The 24,596-nt window shown below is 31.6% G+C and overlaps 1 protein-coding gene across 7 annotated transcripts; it reads right to left on the reverse strand.

Annotated features, from left to right (window-relative positions):
- Nucleotides 1-478: 478 nt before the first annotated feature.
- LOC139521758 (perilipin-2-like) lies at nucleotides 479-16,587 on the reverse strand. Of its 7 annotated transcripts, none has more exons than XR_011664061.1 (11): nucleotides 16,264-16,587; nucleotides 15,595-15,845; nucleotides 14,525-14,610; nucleotides 12,940-13,050; nucleotides 12,200-12,374; nucleotides 11,446-11,618; nucleotides 10,682-10,816; nucleotides 9,506-9,673; nucleotides 6,752-6,874; nucleotides 1,577-2,485; nucleotides 479-1,400 (listed from the first exon to the last, which is right to left on the reverse strand). XR_011664061.1 is itself a non-coding variant. In XM_071315341.1 (10 exons), exons 2-10 carry the CDS (start codon nucleotides 15,836-15,838, stop codon nucleotides 2,372-2,374), a joined length of 1,329 nt encoding a protein of 442 aa, XP_071171442.1. In that variant the 5' UTR covers nucleotides 15,839-15,845; nucleotides 16,264-16,496; the 3' UTR covers nucleotides 479-2,371. The 7 variants fall into 7 exon arrangements, 4 of the variants coding, with proteins under 4 accessions (XP_071171442.1, XP_071171443.1, XP_071171444.1 ...); XR_011664062.1 differs by lacking the exon at nucleotides 16,264-16,587 and adding an exon at nucleotides 16,032-16,093; XM_071315341.1 differs by having other exon boundaries at nucleotides 479-2,485; nucleotides 16,264-16,496.
- Between the last annotated feature and the right edge of the window lie 8,009 nt (nucleotides 16,588-24,596).

The following is a 24,596-nucleotide window of genomic DNA, read 5'->3' on the forward strand; positions in this document are numbered from 1 at the left end:
CTGTGTGTGCATTGGTTCGTCAGTTAAATGTTTATCTGATTAGTTCTAAGTTTTGGTTTTTGGTAGGCGATCATAAAGGTGTGGTCACACCAACTTGTAACTTATAATGCATATTCTTTTTTAAATATGCCAAATTATAGTTTTGACTCAGATATTCCATGTGAGCTGAAAAATGTTATTCAATCTTTTCTTGACAATGAAATTGAATAGTTTTAACTTGATAATATTGTTTCAGTCTGTAAGCAATGTTGAGATCTGCCAAGGAGCTACTACTACCTGTTTTCCAATTTTAAATTTATTGCATGCTGCCTAGATTTGTTATTTGTCTTGTTTCTCTAAATTGAGACTTATTACACATAAAACAAGAACAGAAACAAACAAATTGTCTTTCATAGCTCATAATCTTTGTCTTGACAAAACTTCTTTCTTCTTTTTATAACAGAATAAAGGCTTTTGAGAAAGACAAAACAAAATGATGTTGCTTATGAAATGAGTTTAATTCATTTTCAAAGATTTGATTGTCAAGAATGAACACAGTAAAATTGCAATTTAAGAATAATAACAATAAAACATTAAAAATAATGGTAATAAATAAAAATATAAATTACGTAGGATTTCATGAGATTACTAAATGAGTTATATGTTAATCTCAAAAGGGTACACTCATTGGCCAACATTTTATTCTATTTCAGGATTTTTTTTTATAAAGATCAATGTCAGATTTTTATTTTATTTTAAATTAAAAAATTTCTGTATGATAAAAACTTCAAATCTTGATTGACCATCACTTTGTTCTTTTTCTAATTGTTTCACTTGTCAGAATTAAAAAAAACCAACACCTATAGATAAAATGTTAGTATTATTGTAAAATGTTCTTTATGAAACTACAGCATTTACACCATTACACATACATTTGGTACATATATTTTTCTTACATTAAAACATCAAAATACATCAATTGAACTCAGACTGCTACATAAAAAAACTTACAAAAATAAAATTCACAAAAATTATAAATGTTGGATTTCTAAGTTATCTTTTCATTAAAACCGACTTGAAAACAATAATATTACAAAATAACAACTATAAGGACACATACATATATGAAGAAAAAACAATCATAATGTAATACATCTATCACAAACATAAAGGCTTTTAAAAGCAAATGAAACGGCCAAGTCACAATTTTTCTGGAAATAATTACTGATCCGAAAAAATTCATTACAAAACTATCAGGCCATTTCTGAATAAAAAATTGCATTTTTGTGCAATAATCAGGATTTCTCTAAGCAGCAAACAACTCCATTCCTGAAGGCTCATAGGTGGATCCAGGGGGGTGCCCAGGCCCTCCCTTCGAGGGAAAAATTTGGTTGCATATATAGGGAATCACTGAAGCGTGACTGGAACAGCCCCCCTTTACAAAAAGTTCTGGACCTGCCTCTGAGGCTTTCATTATATTTGTATTAGATGGTAGACCAGCTTGGTGATTTCAAGAGATGGCTGATTATTTATCCAAAAGTTATCCAAAAGTTAAGACTATTCATATGTTATTACATGTAAGAGAAAGGCTCTAGACCGATAAGTAATGTTTTTATTTTAAACATATAATGCTTGGTCAAAAATAAACAAAATAATCTCAAGAAAAAGAATTCAAAATTTCAATGTTTGCAATGTCCTTATTATAGCTTAAAATGTTCCATTCAGTGTGGATAGGTTTATTAAGCCTTTCTCATTTCTGAGATTAATCTTGAACTTTTAACTGAGTCAAGAGAGAACAAAGGGTTCAGTCAGAATGGCCGAATTTTTCAGGGAAGCTATAATTCTCCCCTTACATCATTTGGTGCATCTTTGCAACAAATTATATGATAGAGGTGATTTATTATCTAAACATTCTATGTAGACCTGTAATGACAATCAGCTAGAGAGGGGCATTCCAGCACACTCCTATAATTCCCCTAAAATTTGATAAAGGAATTAAAATTAGTAAGTTAAAGAATTACAGGGAGATAACCATATGATTACATTAACTTTTCACTTTCTTTTATAATTTTGAATCTTAATTCTGAAATGTTTTCCAAAATTTTCTCAATTGCTTATAACAAAATATTGCATGAAACTAATGTTCTATAGATTTTGTTTTTACACATAAAAAAAAATTAAATTAAAATCTTGTATTTATATTAAAAAAACTTAATTAATAGTGTGTACATATTAAAAGCACTTGTGTTTAATGGTTCATTTATCATACATAAGTAAGTTTGTCCTTTTTAATTCATTGGTATGCATGATATGTTTGTAAACTGCTGATTTCTAATTAGACATGTTATAGCTTTTGAAATAAATATGAGACATAAATTGTGCACTTAGTAGATCACTGATTGTCTGTGTTGTCCCCATCAAAAGGCTCATGAGGGGCATGGCCATTGGAGGAGAGGTCCATCACGGGGTCGGCTAAATTTATCCCATCTAAATCAAACTCTGGTGACTGAAACAAAACAAATGTCTTGTCAATTATTATAAATAATAACATATAACAAGAGGCTCCTAGGAACCTGAATTGCTAACCTTGTATAACTATGAGGGGGTAGGACCGTTTTTTGAATTTCAGGATGTACGGTAGGGATTTAGATTTTAAATCTGGACCTTGGGATTTCATGTTTTTTTTTAAGCCTGGGATTTCGGGGTTCAGGACCCTTCTCTTTTCTTCAATTTCAGGATTTCACTGTATATTTACATAATAAACTTTCAATACAAATATGTCTTACATCTATGCATCTTGATAGTATGATGGAATTGAAATGGCAGTACTTTAAAAATATGTAAACTGTGAAAAATATTCAATGACTTTGACTGAAGGAATAAGACCAGATAACAAACCATGTAAAATTTTCAGTCATTACACTATTATGAAGTGGGTCCTGTCACATAGTCTCCATGGAAATTAGACTGCCAATGCTTATACAACTGCATACCTTATATCATTGACCTACTATAAGTACTTCATCTTAAACTGATGATCTTGTATTTTTATGGAAACTAAAGCAAAGCACATACTGTATGGGCTTGGCATTGCTCATTGTTGAAAGCCATAGTGAAATATAGTTGTTAATTTCTTTGTCATTTGGTCTCTTGTGATGAGTTGTCTCATTGGCAATCAAATACATCTTTTTTATATGAGCTAATCACAAACTTCTTCAATAGACTATGGCTGAGGGGTTGGGTCCAAATAATCACCAACCAATGCTTATACAAATGCATACAAAAAATTATGGCCTACCACAAGTGGTTTCCTTTGAACAGACCTATGATATCACACAAATTGATACTTAATACAACCAATCTAAGTCTGACTTTTTGTTATTTGTTTATTTTTCATGTTGAAACAATTTTTTCAAGCTGAATCTAAACATGTGGAAATTATAGGGTCTGCTTCCTTTCATGAGCATCAGTGCCCTGTTGTTCAAAAGTGTCGTTAAGCTAACACAGTCGTTAAAGTGTTGTTAAATTTAACAAATTTGTTTACTGTTGTTCAAAAAATTTAACAACAAAATAAATGTTAAAGAGAACACGACTGGATTTGGTAGATTTCATGTATGCTTCTGTCTTAAGTCTTTTTAGTGTTTTAAAGACTGTTTTTCATTTTTTGCCCTGATTTTTTTTTTCTCAATCTGTCTTTTATGACTGAAAAGTTTTGATTCATCCTTTCCTACAATAGTTGGTCATCTGTTTATGTAGTTCATACATGTTTCTCGTTTTTTTATAGATTAGACTGTTGGTTTTCCCAATTGAATGGTTTCACTAGTAATTTTTGTGGTCCTTTATAGCTTGCTATTTGGTGTGAGCCAAGACTCTGTTGAACCTATAATGGTTTACTTTTATTAATTGTTACCTGGATGGAGAGTTGTCTCATTGGCACTCATACCACATCTTACTATATCTATACATTTTTGTTTTCTACAAATATTCAATAAATGGCTTCAGTCAAACTATCCTCTTAGCTGTGATTTATTTCATTTCATCTCTTATTCTTTTAAAGAAATGATGCATAGGCCAAACACTTCAGGGATGGTGATTCTTTTTCAGGGAAGTTGGATGACAGTGACAGCACTGACTATTAGAGACCAGGAGGTCATAAATAATGTAAAATGTAATTAATTTTGGTCACAGCGATTTTTTTCTTCCTTCGACAACATATTGCAAGTGCAAGATTTATAAAACGATACTAAAATCTGTAGCCTGTCAACATCAAAAGTTGCAGTTCATGTATGTACTTGCACTTTCAACATGTTCTAACAGAATAAACATGATAAACACTAGAGTGTACAGGCTGAAATGTCTTGCCTACTTTATTAACCATTGATTCAATTAAAATACAAAATTGAATTATCCATGACAATGAGTTCAAGGTAAGATAAATCCTGTCAGACAGACATGCACACCTTACAATCATTCCATACATCAAATATAGTTCACCTATTGGTTGTGGTAATTGGGAAAACATACTTGTACCAAAACACCAAAAAACTTATCATTGCGTTAAAAGAATGACGAAAATGAGGTCAAGGTCATATGAAACCTGCCAGACAGCAGGTACACTTACAATTATTCCATACATAAAATATAGCTGACCTTTTGCTATATGTATTTGAAAAAAACAGACCAAAACACAAAAGCTTAACATTGACCAATGAACCATGTAAAAGAGGAAAAATTACACTGGTTATATAGCAGTTTGACAAACACCAATTTTGATCTTTGAGAAGCTTATTATTCCCTTTACAAAACACTGTAATTAAAACGTTTAGCTGACTTTACAGAGTTATCTCCCTGTAGTGTTAGGTACCACCTTAAAATAGGAATGATAAGCCTTCTTAAACACCTTATTAAAATAGCAATTCCAGAACACTTAAACTTTATCATATCAGGTAAGATGATCATTCAGGAACACCTAATCAAAACAGGAAAGTTCAGCATTCAAGCACATCTGACCCATAGAGGAAATGGTCTGGAATCCAGAAAAAACACCTCAGCCTCTAGTCATGGTGTTAGATGGAAGACACTAAAACATTCTGAGTGGCTAAAATGTATTTTGAAACCAGTAATTCTTCATTATATATTCTATTTAAGTTCTTATTTTATTGTCTAAAGAGATGGGGAAATTTTAACTGACAGCAGACCTTCACTGGTTTTGGCTTGTATCACCATATGGATTTGTTTTCTACACTTTTGGTTTGTAGCTATTATGATTAATGTCATCAAGATAATTGTTTTGGTAAATCTATAAGCATTTTTTTCTCTTTTTATAAATTAATTCTTTTAAGTTGTAACATCATTTGAACATCCTTTCATTTATATTTGAAATATGCATGCTATTTCAAGTAAATGTACAACATTTTAATATTTATATTATTGCATATCATTAAACACAAATTGTTCAGGATTTGAAACAGGAATTGTTTAAGCTTAATGAGTACAGAAAAGGTCTACAGCCGATTCACACTGTAACAGGAATAGTTCATGCTGTATCTAAGAGCACATTTCACAACAGTTAAAACATTTATATGTACATGAATGCTAATGTACAGAGTCTGTCTCAGAGGGTAACAACATACATACACACAACAAATAGTTTGAAAACAATTTTATTTATACGTTCATAGCATATAGAAAAAGAATCGTAAAAATGTCAATTATGCATTCCCATAGTAAAATCCTAGCATTTTGTATCACATCTTGCCGACGAGAATCGTACAAGAAATTGTCCAATTTTCTGTTGATTAATCTTCCTTTTCCTCTGGTCTTTTTCCTTTGGGTATCTACCAAAATTATACATTCTCTCATTATGTTGTCAATCATATGAAAGTTAGTTCAAATGCAAGAACCTGAATTCTTATTGGTTAGTAGATCAGACAGCATATCAATTCAATCCATTCAAAAAATTACGAAATAAATTGGTTAAAAACACAAAACTTTTTTGTCTTCATCATGCTTATTATAATCACTATTGACCAACAACAAATACAAATATAAAAGGATACTTTTATAGAAGAAACTAAATCTAAACATATAGATGTAACATTTTAGAGAAGACAGATAGAAAGAGCAAACAAGTAGGTATTGGAAATAGTTTGGAAGGACTGGTATTCTGTTTTCTTTTCTCATTTTTTTGTCAGGAGAATTTTATTCCTAAAAGAAAACTAACTGCTAAATCGGTAACAGTCTAAATGTACTGTATAAATTATCTCACTCAAACACATTTATGTTTTGTTCCATATTATATTTAGTTTGTTGATAATGTGATTGTACCAATAACAGAAAGTAAATTGTCTTAATCCTGTATTTATTATATTTTTGCATACTTGTATTTATAATCTGTGTATTCAATATGTAGTGCTGTTATATTTGTGATATTTTAAAGCTTGTTACAACCTGGCAGTTCTTAACATTTACACCAGATGCTGCAGTTTCCTAAAGGATGTTCAAATGATGCCAGCTATAATAGAAAAGGCTTAGACTACAATGAAATAACTTTTTAAACATGGAGGAAGTTGTTGGGAATTTTAACGTCTTCTATCCACATAGGAAATAATATTAACAAGCAGATAAAACCAAGTTTTAGAGGGAATTCTTGAAATTATCAAATATGCCGAAAAAATTGGGGAAGTAATCTTCAACTGCAAAAGGTCCAAGATAATTTTGTGAGACTAATGAAGCCCCCCTCCCCCTCTTCCAAGGTGTGTGTGATACATACCAACCAGTCCAGAGGCTTAGACAGAAGGTACTCAGTAAGGAAGTTGACTGTTTCTTGTACATATCCCATTTTGTCTTGTGCTTGGGCTAACAACCAACTAGGAACTTCTTCATAAGAGTTGACCTACAATTAAATAAATAACATAATCCAAGCATGTATATGTTCTTAGTTTGATATAAAAAGTTTAAAGTTTTCATTGATCAGTGTATGTGTCATGAAATAATTAATGAATTACAATTAATCTACACTAAAAACATCATTTATACACAAATGTAGATGCAGTGCATGATTTGTGTGGCTTTCCTGAACTTTGTTTAAAAGAAATGAACACTAGTATTTTATTTTACCAATTATTCTGTGATTTAAGTCAGGGCTATTCCAGTAAAAATTATCCAGGGGGGGTGGAACGCCACTTATTTTTTGACCCCCCACCTATGGAAAAGATTAAAAAAATACACCCCCACCTAGAACATGTATTTTCTTCCAAGACCCCCTACCTAGAGAAAAAAAATAAAAGTTAGCTAGTTTTTTAAAGTATACAAAAATGTTGCATCCTGTCAAATAAATGTAAAATTTGTTGGTTTATCTATTTCAGTGCATCCAAAAACCCTAAATCCGCCTCTGGTCTCAATGGCAATCATACCACATCTTCTTTTTTATACTAGCTATGTTGCTATTAAAATATAAAATGAAACATGTAACAATGTTATGGAGCAACAGACGACAGATGCAACTTGACGGCAATAGCTCACAGTGACCGAAAAAAGGGGGTGTGATTTTAATTATGGCCCATTTTATTTTTAAAACTGTCAATAACATTTTTAGGTACGACATATTCATCAGGTGGGGAAACTGGTTGGCACCAACCATTTGATGTTTCAGAGATTAGTTTGAGCCATAAAATATTTTTGGTAGGCACAATATAATTCTTTTTTTATTTTTTGTATTTCTTATATACATTTTTTTTTTCAATAGGCAAATGTTGAGGAAGATGATATACTCTCCTGTGTAACAAGGCCATATTTTCCCACAAAAATTAGGCCATTTTTTTCCTTCAATACCACCCACGCAACATGCGCAATAAAAATCTAATTGTCTGTGCCAAATATAAATATTTTTTTATGGACCGCATAGTTTGGATGTCACCCACACATATTTTTTTGTGGGGAGACGGTATACAAGGGAGAGGGTACTTGAAGTTGTTATAAACTGTATGCAATAAAATATTATTTGGGACAAAAATTGCAAAGAATTGGCCAGTCCACCTTATTAAGGACATATTCTTTGCAAGGAAAGAGATTTAAGTACAGCAAATTCTGCCATTTCAATTTCAATGAATATACAATAACTTCTTCCAACCGCAACAATATTTAAGTTAACCTTTATTTACAATGTTTAAACTGGTACTGTTGCCTTGTTCATGTTCATGTTGGGTTTTTTTACATTAAATTTGGGTCTTCGTCGATACCATACTTATTCCAGACGTTCCGTATCAGAGGACATTTCAGGCAATTCCTCTGCACTTCTTGTATCATTATATCTTCATCACGGTGACAAGAATAACAGTATAGAGTACCATTAATTCATAGAACAAAACAACAAATCGCTGAAGAAGTCATGTTTACAAAATGTCAAAATGAGCCAAAGACCAAAAAATGACAAGGACAGTTAAGCGTCTTTTATGGAGACAAAAACTATATTCCTAAAAAGTCTTTGGGGTTCTTCAATCGAAATAATAGCAAGCTAAACTAAATGAGATTATTATAAGGGCTAAATCTCGTCTGTACTAGCCAAATTTAACAAATTTAAAGTTGTTTATAAAAAAAATATATATCATGAATGATGGTTAATTACGTTTTTCGGGTTATCAGTTAGACCGCATGGTTTTATTATTACTATAGGAAAACACCCGAGACGTGAAATCGCATGGTTCTATTATCATAGGTAAACATCCGAGACGTCCCAAAAATATATAGGTGCTCCTATTATAGGAGGAACATTACACAGTTGTGTACACACACATGGCGGCATGGAACACGATCGGAAATTCATTTGACGATATCTAAACGTTTCGAAACGAAGTGAAAAGTATCGTGCGCCACGTGGGCGCTTACATTTGTCACTGTATGCGCCATTTCTTGTCAATGTGCGCTATAGGCGCAGGGGGCACGTCCTTCCCGATCACTGGTTTGACAAGAACACAAACGGACGCTTAAAATTAGTGGTCTGCCAACTTTATTTGCAGTCGGATGACCTTTTCAGGAGAATCTTCCTTCATAACAGGGGGAACAATATGTTTAACCTATCATTCAGAAACCCCCCACCAACAGAAATGAATTTAAATCGGGACCACCACCCTCCAGAATACAATTATGTTGATAACCCCCCACCTATGGAAAAAAATATCGTCGGCGTTCCGCCCCTCCTAGGTAAATTTTACTGGAATAGCCCTCACTACAAATGTATCTGCAATACATTTTGAGGATATGTGCCAATCAAAAGTATTTAAATACAAAAAATACAAAAATGCAGAAATAGTAACTACAGTAATCATCTATCTAACTAACCTGTATCTTATTAATTCTTGTTTAACAGTTATGTTGAATGAAGATCTGGTGAAACCATATTAAGGGTCATATTCAAATGATACTCAGTCTCTCAATCAGAATACAGACTGGATTTAAGGACAATGTCATCTAATTATTGTTTTGTTTGAAGAGTTATCTATACTGACTCATTGATACATAAACTTACATTTTGGAATGATTTGATTAGTTCATCTGAATACTGTTTGGCTTGGTCAATTCTGTCTTTAAGTGTAATCTGTACGGACTCTGGGATGTAAGATGTTAATGTTGTAATTCCTATCTTGACTTTCTTTGTAAGATTCCTGGCTACAGCAATCGACTGTCCCTCTAGAGTCTGTTAAACAAAATGATACATGTTTAATATGATTATTTTTGGTCATCATAAACAAATCTTGTAATTAAAGTTAAATTCATTATTTCGTTAACAGCTATCTGACCTGAAGCTATATCAATTATCTTAATTCAAAATGTAACTCTTAGCTCTCTAATATCTTAAGTATAGTCAAAATTTTTTCAATTAAAAAACAAAATTAAAATTTTCCACCTTACATATTCAAGTAAAGATAACCGATGTTTAAACAGACATGATTTGCATTCCATTTCTATACCCTAAATCTGAATTTACTGTTTAACCCTTTCGCCGATGAGTCCCGGTTTACCGGGATTCACGCTTCAGACAGCTGACGATGAGTCACGTTTTACCGGGATCGGAATACCTCTTTTATATTTCCCGCTCAAAACAGTGCAAACATGAGTTATCTTTCTTTGATGAATACCCAGATGAAAGTGTAAACATGGCGCTTCCGTTTGTTGAAAACCGTGTCAAAATCAGACAAAATTTACGGAATTTACGAGAATTTAAAATGAGGGAACATTTTTTTTGAAAGAATATGGAAGAATTGAAGCCAAACTAGTATACTTTTTTGATATAAAATGTCGTTTTATGTACAAAACACTTGGAATGGACATCGTTCAGTGCGAGGAATTTGTACAGCCTCATAAAAATTTTCAAAATTATGCCGTTTTGGGTTAAAAAATTACGATTTGGGGTCTTAGAGCAGAATGTTGAGAATTTCACCTAGATAATGCCGAAAATTTGAATATTTGAATATTTTATGAAGAATAAATTATCAAAACATGAACAAAACTGTGAACATGATATGATGTTAGTGAATGAAATAAATACACAAATAACTACAAACAAGTTTTTATTGACATTTATTATGAAGATCTCCCACTTGAGTAATAGTAGCCAGGGAAGCCATCGTCTCAGAGTAGCTTCTGTCTGGGCAGCAATCGGTGAAAGGGTTAAGGGTTTTTGATACCAGGAAAACAAGTTTACCTTTGGAACATCTTGGACTTCATCTTCTTCTGTAACAATCTGTGACCATACTGAGGTCATTTTATCTTGAACCACTCCAAAAGATCCTGTCACTTTTCCTGTTGCTGTTTCAATGTTAGTCTTGGCATACTGAATCTGATAAAAAAAAAAAACACATAAAAAATATTATAAAAGATAAAAGAAAAGACCAAACAAAACAACAATATACAATACACAGCATAGAAAACTAGACTAAGGAACACAAACCCACTGAAAATCCTGAGGGCGATCTCAGTAACTTCGCAAGAGAATGCAAATCTTGCTTCAAAAGCTGCTCATGTAAGTATAACCATGATTAAAAATCCTATGTGATAAAAGTCTTGTTACCTTCAACAGATACTTCAACTTGTATAAGAAAGACAAAAAAATTGGGAATCTGTTTAGTCAATGTTAACCTAACTTTATAAGTATATTTTTTCTACCTAAAATGTTTCTGTTTTGTAAGTGGTTGATGTTTCAATGTAATGTTATCGTTTTGTAAGTGGTTGATGTTTCAATGTAATGTTATCGTTTTGTAAGTGGTTGATGTTTCAATGTAATGTTATCGTTTTGTAAGTGGTTGATGTTTCAATGTAATGTTATCGTTTTGTAAGTGGTTGATGTTTCAATGTAATGTTATCGTTTTGTAAGTGGTTGATGTTTCAATGCAACAAACAGCTGTTAATACTTTTACCAACAACTTTGCCAGAAGTTAGATAAGCATGAAAATAAATCCCAAATCTTACCAAGTCTACAGTAAAGCTGAGTTTAGCAAGATTTTCTTGACTTCTAAGTTGTAACCTCTTCATATCTCTCATGGCTTTATTATACATCCTCTTACGGACCTTCCCTGTCAGACTTGTTGCTCTTGTTACTGCATTTGGTGGGTATTCATCCATTTCTTCCTTTTCTACATTTTCTGAAATTAATAATTACAGGTATAAATATGAAATTCATATAAGATAGTATATATTTTGGAAAACATTCCCCCCATATTTAAAAATAATGTAAATGTTAACAACTGAATAAAGATTTGAATATTCCAATAGACCAGTATATTTGTCACTTTATTCTGTCAGAGTCTTTCCACCATTATATTTATCAATTTAATCTTATTGACGAGTAGCAAGGATAGATTAGATATATCCTCTTTTATTTAAAGAAATCATGGAACATCTTAGACTGAAATATCTCTTTATTCACTCTAAAGGTCTAAGAGTACAGGAAATCTGTCTAAATAATCTTGATATCTATTTTATTTAGTTCATATGTGGTATCTACAGCTGTCTTTTGGATCCACTTAACATTTTAGTATGAATTGTGAAAAGAATTAAAATATGCAGATCATTGTCATGAATATCGTTTAAGATTAAGGATATAAACAATAAACTGATGTTCATGAGAACCTTGAAACTTACCAGCTTCGATTCAAGGTATACATGTAAAAATATCATATTCTTACTCTAAATATGTACAATGTTATTACATCAATTATTTTACCTTCATCTTCAGAGTCAGACTCTGGCAAGTATTTCTCCACATACTGTTCTGAGAAATCTAAGGCATTGTTGACTTGGCTGGACACAAACTGACCATATGGAGTGTCCATGGTCTTGGCCACTTGGTTACAACCAAACTCTGTGACTGCTGATCCAATCTGTTTTACCTTTCCTATCTGTGGATCAAACATTTCAGTTCTACATTGAGTTTTATATTAAAATCCTTGGTACATGTGGTTATTGTAAGATTTTTAATCTTTTAGAACTTCATATTGGAAATAATTTTTCATATGTATGTGGATATGGAAGTTGTTTAATCAATGTTTATGTGCTACAAATATATGTATTCTTATGCCGAGTATATCCATGCACTTTCCGAAAAACACATATGAGATTGCACAACAAGAACGCAATGATGCCAGACCATACGTGTATCATAACAAAATGAAATTATAGAGTTTCTTGATTTGCTTCAATTATTTCAAAACAAATAGGCGACAGGAGTGGTATTCAGAAAAAAGATATAAAATAATAAAATTGAACTTGTACTTGTAAGCTTCACTGAAATTTTCTATCTTTACTTTCTTTGTTAGATTCCTGGCTACAGCAATCGACAGATAAGTTTGTTTCTAAAAAATATAATGATCTACAAGAAAAGGTTGTCTTACATGTGACTTTACAGTTTGTTTATCATGCTAAGTTTTTGGTGCAGAGTGACTGCATACATTGTATAGAACTAACCTGTTCCTTTCCTGTGTTATAAGAGTTAGCTGTGAAATCTTTGACTGCTACAACACGATCGACTGTTGGCTTCACATACCTATCATACATCTGTTTACCATCTTCCATTAACTACAAAACGTCAAATCATCTATTATCATACTATTTGAATATATAATACTCTAAATTACATGTAACTGATAGTACAAAAACATTCAAAAAATTTAATCATATATGTACATTTTGTGTATTTTCAATAGCCAAATGACATAAATGACTATAAAAATTTAACATACATGTACATGTACACACATTTACATTAATGGCTTAGTAGATAAACATTGTCTTTTTTTATCAAGTTAGTGTTAACCATCCTTCTGACCATAGATCAACATGTAGATTGTAATATTTTTCCCATTTAAGCAGTAATGTTTTTTTTACAGTATTACATATTCTAGTGTCAATGTTATCAGTTAACAGGTCAGACATTGTCTACTTGTCAGTTTTTAAACAAAGTAGGTCAAGGGAGTTCTATTTTTAAAACCTTATCTGGCCTTCAACTGATATACATTTTAGAAAACATAATGTTTTAAATGCATAACCTTCAATTGATATAAATTGAGATGACATGTTTGTACTTTGAACCAGTCTTGATTGATATCAGATGTGAGATGAATCACAAATCATATATGCATGTATAGACATTGTTAACTTCCATAAAATGTACTAATATCTTAAAGAGTACGCAAATGTACCAACTGAATTACTTAAACTGGCAACTTAATCTATTAATGTAAAATGGTTTATTTACTGGTACAATTTAAGATACAATACACTCACAAAACAAAGACCCATTGGTTGCCTTCGGCTGTTGTTTGCTCTATGGTCGGGTGGTTGTCGCTTTGACATATTCACCATTTCCTTTCTCAATTTTATAACAAATCTTTTATACACAGTGATTTGAAGTTTACTTCTGAAGCCAAGAGCTATTCATTCAGTGGTTATTTTTGGTGGATGTGTGTCACATTTGATTTTTTTTTTAATATTACATCAGCCCATAGGTGTTCTTGTTTAATATTACATAAGCCCATATGTGTTCTTGTTTAATATTACACCAGCCCATAGGTGTTCTTGTTTTAATATTACATCAGCCCGTAGGTGTTCTTGTTTTAATATTACATCAGCCCATGTGTGTTCTTGTTTAATATTACATCAGCCCATAGGTGTTCTTGTTTAATATTACATCAGCCCATAGGTGTTCTTGTTTAATATTACATCAGCCCATAGGTGTTCTTGTTTAATATTACATCAGCCCATAGGTGTTCTTGTTTGAATTATTTTACAGAATATCAAGTCGGGACTTTTCATACATGTAATTGTTTACATGTAGCTTACAGTACTATACATATACATATGTACAGTATGGGTTTTGACCATTGTTGAAGTCTTTTTGGGACCTAGTATAGTTTTTAACATCCAAATCATTTGATCTCTGGTGAATACATGTAAAATGTATCTTTTGAAATCATACCAAATAATTATTTCCTTTTTTTTTCAAAGTAAGTTAAATTTGTTATCCAATAAAAAAAGATGTTGCCTTTCTTACCTCTTCAGTAGGTTTGTTGATAACAGGGTATTTCTCTTCCAATTGGTTTAATTTCTCACAAGCATAACTGTTAGCTTTTTCTACAACTGTAAAATAGAAATTGTTAATTGACATTTCAATCTTGAAGAGGCTTTAATATAATAAAAAAATACATTTATAGCCCAGAATAGAGATGTATAATAACTATAGTTTATAGAGATAAACTGACAGGAATTTCTACAAAGACCATGCTTGAATGATTCACCTACATGTATAAACTATTCATTTTTTTACATAAATAAGGCCGTTAGTTTTCTCGTTTGAATTGTTTTACATTGTCTTATCAGGGCCTATTATAGCTGACTATTCGGTATGGGCTTTGCTCATTGTTGAAGGCCGTACGGTGACCTACAGTTGTTAATGTCTATGTCATTTTGGTCTTTTGTGGATAGTTCTCTCATTGGCAGTCATACCACATCTTCTTTTTTATACTCTGTATTATATCCTAAATTTAAAAGCTAGTTTTTTTTCTATTCAAGTTGCAATTTTTAATCAAATTGTATATCCTAAACTCATAATGACACAGATTAACAATGATTAATGGGATATTTTTTTTTTCATACATCTAACATGTCTAATTGTTGAAATATGCATGTTTGTATTATACACTATACAATTGTATGTATAATGTCTACTACAATCATCAATGTATCAGAACTATAATTGGACAGAATACTAAATTAACATCATGTGCCAAGACTTAAACCTTACTTTAATTACATGTTCAGTGAATTATCATACATTGCTGCTATTTTGTCGAGTGTATTTTCTGTAGTATGTCATTTTATTTTATTATTTTTATAACACTTGTTACATATCTTTTATTGTCTGTGTATTGCATATGTTATTGATTATAATATTGTCTGTATGCTATATATGCTCTCCTGGGGCCCTTATTTGGTAAATATATTCTATACATCAGATGATCTATTACTGGGCTGCTTTGATTTTTGCATTCAAATATTATTGTTTTTCTTGTCATTATCCTCCTTCCCCATCATCCAGGCTAACTATTGACCTTCAGAACTTACTTTGTGGTTGGTATCGTTCTACCAATGGTTTACCAAACACTACTGATGTATCCACCACAGTTTTAACACCAGCCTCTGCCATGTTTAGAGAGGACTTCAGTAATTCATGGGATCCTTTAGTTCTCTGGTAGAGATTGTAGGCCTGCGTCCAGGCTGAACTGACCACTGGGATCTTTCCCAGTTGATTTATAAATTGTTGATCTTCCATTATCCTTCGTTGTTCCTCCATGTGTTGTCTGTACATACGATCTCTGTAATAAACATTAAATATTTGAGGATATATTTATTTTTAATTGAGCTCAAAATTCACAAAATAAAACTATTAATCTATAAATTATAAGACCACTTTGAAAATCTAAATTTTTCTTTTGTGTCAAGATCAATGTTTTTATTATTTCATAAACTACAGAAACAAAACAAGTGCCTGTGTCTCGTACATAATTTCTCTCTGTCAAGTCCTCATCCCTGACTCTGTGCAACAAGTATTAACATTTTTAACACACCGTCACGCTATGACATAATATGTATGTCCAGACATCATGACATGAGACAATGAAACCGTAAAACCCTTTTTCTGGTAGATGATACATTTTTTAAATGAACAATATTCTGTTCATTATGATATAGAACTATTTAAACATGTTTTTTGTTGAAAAGAGTAGAACTTACCACGATATCTGTTTTAATTTGACAAAGAAACACCGCTCTGCGGATTTATAAGCTGACTGATAAGCTAAAAACACGTCTGAGATCAAAGTCCGAAATTCCTTATGTGACGTCACGGAAACTACCCTAATGAAACTGAGGGTCGACAAGGTTTTTATTTTAAATTAAACAAATATTCTGCGTCATTTTGGATTTGCTACAATATCAAAGATTGACTTAATCAATGAATATACAAGTACTTTAGTTTACGGTTTAATTAAAATCAATACGATAAACATATACAAATACATTAAAATTACCCTCAAACTACCCCGAGAGGGAAATCCTTCACTCAGCTGACAATGACGTGTCTTATCATTGTTGACCTTGACCCCTGAAAATGACATTATAGACCAAAAAACATGATCACTTCGTGCTGCAACTACGTAGCTTATTTTCGGAAAATAAAATATTTGTATCAGTTATATTTTTTATTTGCGAACTGTAATCAAAATCAAGGCTTACAAAGCAATACACTGAAATAATTTCATAATTAAATGAAATTTTAAATGTCCGAAGCTAGATCTTCGAATATAAGGGGGGGGGGGGGGGGGGGGGGGGGCTATTTTAAAGAAATTTAAATCACGGCATCCCGAAATTCGAAACAAGAATTCCCGGATCACGAAAGGATCAATCCCGAAATCCCGAGCTTTAATTAAAACATCCTATCCCGACGTCGCGAAAAAGGTCCTGCCCCACCCCCACCCCAAATATAGGCCGCAGAGATTTTTCACGTCTCTGGTTTCAAGTCATGTATAATTCATACAGTTTTAAACCTACATCATAGATGTCATATATATTTCTTCATTATCCTGCATTTTGCTCAGTAATTTAAAATACTCCTTCATTCTCAGTGTTATATAGCCTTAATTTTATTCCCTTTATTACAATTGAATGTGTGAATTGCACACAAGGGAATTTTGGTACACTACTAACTAAGTTTATAAAAAGAAATATAAAAAAAGGAATCAAAATCAAGTCAAGGACAAAAACAACTGATTTAACTTGACGGCCATTTAATTCTAATTCTTTAATTGGCACCTTATAAAAAGGTTTATCTTTTTGCATATATTCTTTATCATATTGTTTATAAAATATTTATATACTTGGAAAGTATTTAAATAATTCTTTTTCATTTTGTTTTTAAATTTCTTTGATATTTAAAATAAATACAAGAATAGAAGGGACTATGTCACCAAGAACAGTCACATCATTAAAAATGTGCTTTCTTAATTTAGGGGGCCTTATGAACAAGGAGGGTAACAAAACGGATGATCCCCTTTTCTTAAACAAAATTGATAAATATGATTTGGCTTTTTTTGCTGAAACACACATTGGATATGAGTCCAACATTCATAGAATAGGTCCTTTTAATTGTTATAATGTATGTAGACCTAAAACTAGGGCAAACAACAGATTTTTTGGTGGGTTGGCAGTATTAGTTAAAAAAAATATCAAACCTTATGTAAAAATTCTCAAAAACACTTGTACTGACATTATGTGGATAAAGTTAGAAAAGGATTTTTTTGGTTTTCAAAAAGACTTATATATGTGTGTAGTGTATAACCCACCCTCAATGTCATCATATACTCAGGGACTCGACCGGGACATTACTGAATGTTTAGAACAGGAAACTGCAAAATATATGAAAATGGGTAATGTTTTACTGTGTGGTGATTTTAATGCAAGAATTGCCAATTCCCCTGATTAAATTTTAAATGATGATCAATCTTATTTACCTCTTTTTGATAATTATCCAATTGATAAGCAAATCTTGAAAAGACAAAGCAGTGATACAACAATTGATTCAAGGGGAAAGAGTCTATTAGATCTCTGTATTCTAAACCAGTTAAGGATACTAAATGGTCGAGTCCTAGGGGATGTTTTTGGAAAGTACACATGTTATACGCCAAACGGCAGTAGTGTGGTTGACTATGTGATGGTGTCGGAGAGTATTCTGGATCAAATTTTATATTTTTATGTTCACAACTTTATGCCTACTATTTCAGATCGTCATTGTATACTGGAATGGGAAATGTCAAGTAAATTTACTGTTGATGATAATGATTGTAATATTAATATGTTTGATAAATCTCCAAATTTCATATGGTCAGATGAATCACCTACAAACTTTCAAACAGCTCTATTATTACCAGATATACAAACACAAATTGATACATTTAATAAAAGTATAATCAAAGAGTCTCAATCCTCTGTCGATGAGGCTGCAGCAGAATTATCACATATTTTCCTGTCTGCTGCTACTAATTCTTTAAAAAGAAATAAACTAAGAAATAAGAAAATAAAGACAAAAAAATGGTTTGATGGAGATTTGTACCATCTTCGAAACAAATTAATAAGTTACGGTAAAATATATTCAAAATTTCCTTATGACCCATTAGTGAGAGGTCACTATTATAAGCTTAATAAGCAATATTCTAAACTTAGAAAATTTAAGTATAAAGAATATAAAAAATCACTTGTTGAGCAGTTACAGAATCTACATGATGATAATCCTAAATCTTATTGGAAGTTAATTAATGATTTAAAAAATAATGATAATAAGGACCATAGTTCTGCTGTAGCACCATCTGTGTGGGTTTCACATTTCAATGGATTATATCAATTACATGAGTCATTCAAAGAAAGAGTGGCTAAGTTGGAAAAAAAGCTAGATAATCTTGAAAAAAATGTTTGTTTTAATAATCTTGATAAACTTATAACAGAGAAAGAAATTTCTTTTGCCATTTCTAAACTACGTTGTAACAAATCACCAGGCTTGGATAACATTTCAAACAATATGATTAAACACAGTCAAAATGTTTTACTATCGTCTCTTTCAAAAATATTTAATTCTTGTCTGTCTCATGGTTTATACCCAAGAAATTGGACCGAAGGTTATATTACAGTATTACATAAGTCAGGTGAAGTCACTGACCCAAATAATTATAGAGGACTAACAATCACTAATGCAATTGGTAAGCTTTTTAACAGTATACTTAATATAAGGTTGGATAGTTTTTTAGAAGAAAATAATGTAATTAATGATTGCCAAATAGGTTTCACAAGAAAGGCAAGAACATCTGACCATATGTTTGTTTTAAAATGTATTTTTGATAAATACTGTAATACTAAGGATGGGAGAGTGTTTGCTTGCTTTGTTGATTTTCATAAAGCTTTTGATAAAGTAATACATACAGGAATTAGAATTAAGCTGTTAGAGATTGGGGTTAGTTCAAGGTTTTATAGCGTTATAAAGAATATGTATCTTGAAACTAGATCTTGTATAAAAATACATGATAAAATAACTGAATTCTTTCAAACAAAGCTTGGTGTTAAACAAGGAGATAACTTGAGTCCTAACTTGTTTAAAATCTTTATAAATAGCCTTCCAGACTATTTTACACGAACCAGAGATCCAATTATGCTGGATGGCAAACTCATTCATTGCCTTATGTATGCTGATGACATTGTAATTTTATCTAACTCAGCTGAAGGACTACAAGAGAAATTAAATGAACTTCATAATTTTTGCAATGACTGGTGCTTAGATATAAATACTAAAAAAACTAAAGTGTTGATATTCAACAAGGCAGGCAGACATATCTCTCAAAAATTTATTTTCAACAAAGATGAGCTGGAGTGTGTATCTAATTATAAATATTTGGGTATCCAATTTAATGCATCATGTTCTTTTTCATATGCTCAGAATGATTTATACCAAAGAGCCTTAAAAGCATACTTCAAACTATGTAATGATTTTTTAGTGCATAATCCTACTGTTAAAAATGCAATTCATGTTTTTGACCATACAATAAAGCCTATACTTTTATATGGGTGTGAAATTTGGGGATATTTCAATCCCTTTACTGCACGTTTAAAAAAAGAAAACATAACAGTGGATACAATTTACTCAAGGATACTTTGTGAAAAACTTCATATTAAATTCTGCAAATATATTTTAGGCGTTAATAGGAAGAGTACAAACTTTGCAGTTTTGTCTGAATTAGGCCGTTTTCCACTTCACTATGATATAGTTAAACATGTTTTAGGATATTGGCATCGTTTAGAAAATATTGGCTCATCATTTCCCTTGTTAAAAGCTGCATATAATTGTTCTAAAAAGCTATTTGAAACAAAAAAAACCTCTTGGTATGGATCAATTAATATTTTAAGGGAAAAAATGTCAGGCATAGAAAAACATATTCTTGAAAAATACTCAACATTTAAACTACACTGTGGTCAGATAGTTAAGGGATACTATACTGCATTGTGGAAAAAACAGCTAGACATACATAAAGATGGTAAACTACGAACTTATGTAACATTCAAGTGCAACTATGGTTTTGAAAATTATTTGTCAATAATTCGACATTTTGAGCAAAGGAAATGTATTACTAGATTAAGAATATCTGCTCACAAATTGCAAATTGAATCTGGTAGATACCAGGGTACTCTTCGACAAAACCGAATTTGTCTCAGGTGCACCTCAGGTGAGGTTGAGGATGAAGTTCATTTTTTTATTTAAATGTGACACTCATTTATTAAAAAGAGAGGAAATGATGCAAAATATATTAAAATCATGTCCAAACTTTCAAAATTTAAATATTGATAACAAATTAATTTGGATAATGAATAATGAGGATCCTAATGTACTATTTGCATTGTACAAATATATAGAAGATACTAAGAATTAAAGTACAACTTAATCTGCAATAACTAATTCATTATAACTCTTTAATATGAATTTGGATACCCTGTTAAGCCTGCACAGATCATAAGAAGAATTTCAAATTCTTTGGCACCGTCCCTTGATGATCTTTGCTGGCTGGACACAGAATCTATAATCTTAGAAATATGTTTTTAAAATATATTTTCAATAATTAAGGAGCTTGACTCATCTGCATTAAGTACAAGTAGGGACTCCCCTTTAAGCACCGACTCTTGGTGCTTTCTGCAGATAAGTCATATTAAATATCCTTTATTAAATAAACTTTGTTATTTGCAGTATACCTCATAGTCAAATGTGGGAGTGCTTAATTGCTTTGTTTTTTATTGGGTTCTTTTTGTATTTTCCGCACAAACTACTAATGCCTCATGTTTGTCTTCTCAAAGTGAAGATACACTTACCGGGTGCACTTGAGTCATTTTCAACATAGTATTCATTGAATAATAATACATTGCTACTATTTTGTTGAGTGTATTTTCTGTGTTATATTATTTTATTTTATTATTTTTATAACACTTGTTACATATCTTTACTGTGTGTGTATTGCATATGTTATTGTTTATAATCATATTGTCTGTATCATATGCCCTCCTGGGGCGCTAATTTGGTAAATAAAATATTCTATTCTATTCTATTCTATTCTATAGGTCTAGACCAGATTTAATACGCATCTTCATTCTGTTATAGGTCTAGACCAGATTTAATACTCATCTTCATTTTGTTATAGGTCTAGACCAGATTTAATACTCATCTTCATTCTGTTATAGGTCTAGACCAGATTTAATACTCATCTTCATTTTGTTATAGGTCTAGACCAGATTTAATACTCATCTTCATTCTGTTATAGGTCTAGACCAGATTTAATACGCATCTTCATTCTGTTATAGGTCTAGACCAGATCTGGGAACAGTATATTTAACATACTCATCTTCATTCTGTTATAGGCCTGGACTAGATTTAATATGTTCACTTCTTAACAGGACATAATATTCATTTTCAAAATCCTTTTGGCCAAGTTGGTTGTTTTTGACAGGAAAGTTACTCTAGCCAGTATGTAAGTCCAAACGGCCCTATTTATGACTACTACATGGTAACTTGGTATCCTATCACCTTAGTCTTTTGTCATCTGTAGTAGGTGGTGTTTGGGGGTATACATTTTTTTTATATATTTTTTATTAATCTAAATGATGATGAATTAAATAGGATAGTGACTACTTCTATACTATATTAGACTATAAAAAGTAGGCGCGTAGCTACGTTTACGTCAAGACGCCCGGGCGTACACTTGAATTTTGTCAAAAAAATATTTTAATCTAAAGAAAATAAAAATAACTTGTTAGAAGCACATCAGCTTTATTATAATTCTTTCTTCGTTGGCTTGTAATTGTGGATAAAATTGACGAAATTTACTTTCAGTCAAACGGTATCATATCATTTATTTGTTCATTTTAAGCAATCCTTTATCTCCTTAGAATCGTTTTGGGGTTTACAGTTTTGTTGAGCCTGTGACATACATTTGTATTTATGACGCCAAAGCGCGACATAGCGATCCTATATGGCTTTTTATAAATCATCAATGCATCAATCTTCATAAATTGTCATGAAACTTGGGCCAAAACTAGTAGTACTCCACATCAAGAAAAAATATCTAAAGAAAATGTTGGATTTTTTAAAAATCCTGTAATGGACTGATAAATGGATTCACTTTTTGCAGGAGGAATCCTTGACAAAAAAAAACAGGATTCCACAGAACCCTTTACGATATCTAATATTGCACCTGAACATCTCTGAAGATTAATGTTCATTTACGAAATTTGGAAATAGAAAGGTGATTTTGTTAATTGGTTAATTGCTTTACCCTCACAGTTCTTTTAAAACATATTTAAAAGCTACTGGTTTTGAAATTATCTCTGAATCCAATGACTATTATATTTCAAATTAACAAAATGAATAATTTAACATAACAAATAAACCATTTAGATTGTAAAGTATGTTGCTACTGATGAGTTTTTAATGACAGGAATGGTATTCATTCTCGATAACTCATTAGCTTCCGGGGTCCTCGCTCCCTAGATCTTATCCATTACCAGAAATTGTTTGACATGGATCAGTTTGGGATCCTCAGACCCCTCGCCAAGGTTCGGGCGTACACGTTAAAATGACCTAGCTACGCCACTGAAAAGGGTGTTTTACTGTTGTGCTTTTTTTCAATACACAGTCATGACAGTTGAGGGGGGGCAAGGGGTTTAGCTGTTATGCTGTTATGGGGCATTTTAATTCTTTGTTATCTGTTATACTGAAAATATATTTGCTGTTAGCTGTTATTGTCTTATTCTTTGTTAGCTGTTATTGGGCTTTTAGTTTTTTTGTTATCTGTTATTGTGATAATGTATTTGCTGTTAACTGTTATCGAAAATTGGAATGTTAGCATTTCTTTGACAGCCTCGAACGAACATATAAAATTAGAACAATTCTTAATATGACAAAAAGGAAAACATATGGCCAGGAATATCTGACAAGGATCTCAATTAAGGACTAGGTCCTTGCAACCAGTTAACCTTTTGTATTATATGGTACATAGACTCAGCTCTTTTCATAGCAGAACCAAATACATTGTACAATGAAAGTTCCCACCATGTATTGGGTCCAAGGCCGTTTTATTTCGTCTTCAAGCCATCGTTCCACTACTAAACTATGTATTGTACTTATTAGTAGACTTGGTACAATCAAAAACCTGATAAAAAAATTGTTCAAATAAGGCCTATGAAAATAGTGGAATAAATTACTTTTGAAGTGTCAAAATTGGTTCGAGGTACTTGATAAATTGCATGCTTATAATTGGGGCTTTTGATTTTTCTACCCTATATACAACTGTGCCTATTAGTCTTATTCAGAAAAATCACACACCTCATGAAATGGGCATTTAAAAAAGTCAGAATGCGAATATATATATTAAAACTCTTTTAGGTCATTTTTTTAGTAGCAACAAACACAAGAACTATGTCAATTGGACCTATTTTGATACCATAACTGCCCTTGAATTTTTACTAGATATCTTTTTTGTCTCTTTGACATATTTCTCATTTTCATTCTCAATTTTATTACTCACTATTTAAATTACAAGCATGTGTGAGTTTCTATAATTGTACAAAAAAAAATGCTGAAAAAAGTATACTATAATAACAAATGAATAGATACGCCATGAGCACATGATACGCCCGTCACCTTTTTGAAATATTCAATAACTTCTCAATGTCAAATCAGATATTTATAAAAATCAGTCAATATATATCATGTATATAAACAATACACCAAAGTCTCATGAGAACTGCTGAAAACATTTTTGAGTTATTGTCCGAAAACTGGAAAATACCAACTGTTTTAATGAATCAACCCCTTAACTGAATAACATAAAATCGAAAAAAAAATAATTGAAAGGTTGCTTACAACAATAGATATAAACAATTCAGCAAAGAGAACTGCTGAAAACGTTTTTGTGTTAATGTCTGAAAACTAGAAAATCCCCCCTTTTTAATTAATACAACCCCTTAACTCGGAAACGTAAAAT

This window comes from Mytilus edulis, chromosome 4 (assembly GCF_963676685.1).
Source record: "Mytilus edulis chromosome 4, xbMytEdul2.2, whole genome shotgun sequence".
NCBI lineage: Eukaryota > Metazoa > Mollusca > Bivalvia > Mytilida > Mytilidae > Mytilus > Mytilus edulis.

Coding starts and splice junctions, on each gene's coding strand:
- LOC139521758 (XM_071315341.1), bottom strand. CDS start 15,838: ATGTACAGACAACACATGGAGGAACAACGAAGGATAATGGAAGATCAA. Junction 10,817..11,445: donor TCAGCTTTACTGTAGACTTG/GTAAGATTTGGG, acceptor TTTTTTTATCAG/ATTCAGTATGCCAAGACTAA. Junction 9,674..10,681: donor AAGTCCAAGATGTTCCAAAG/GTAAACTTGTTT, acceptor TTTGTTTAACAG/ACTCTAGAGGGACAGTCGAT.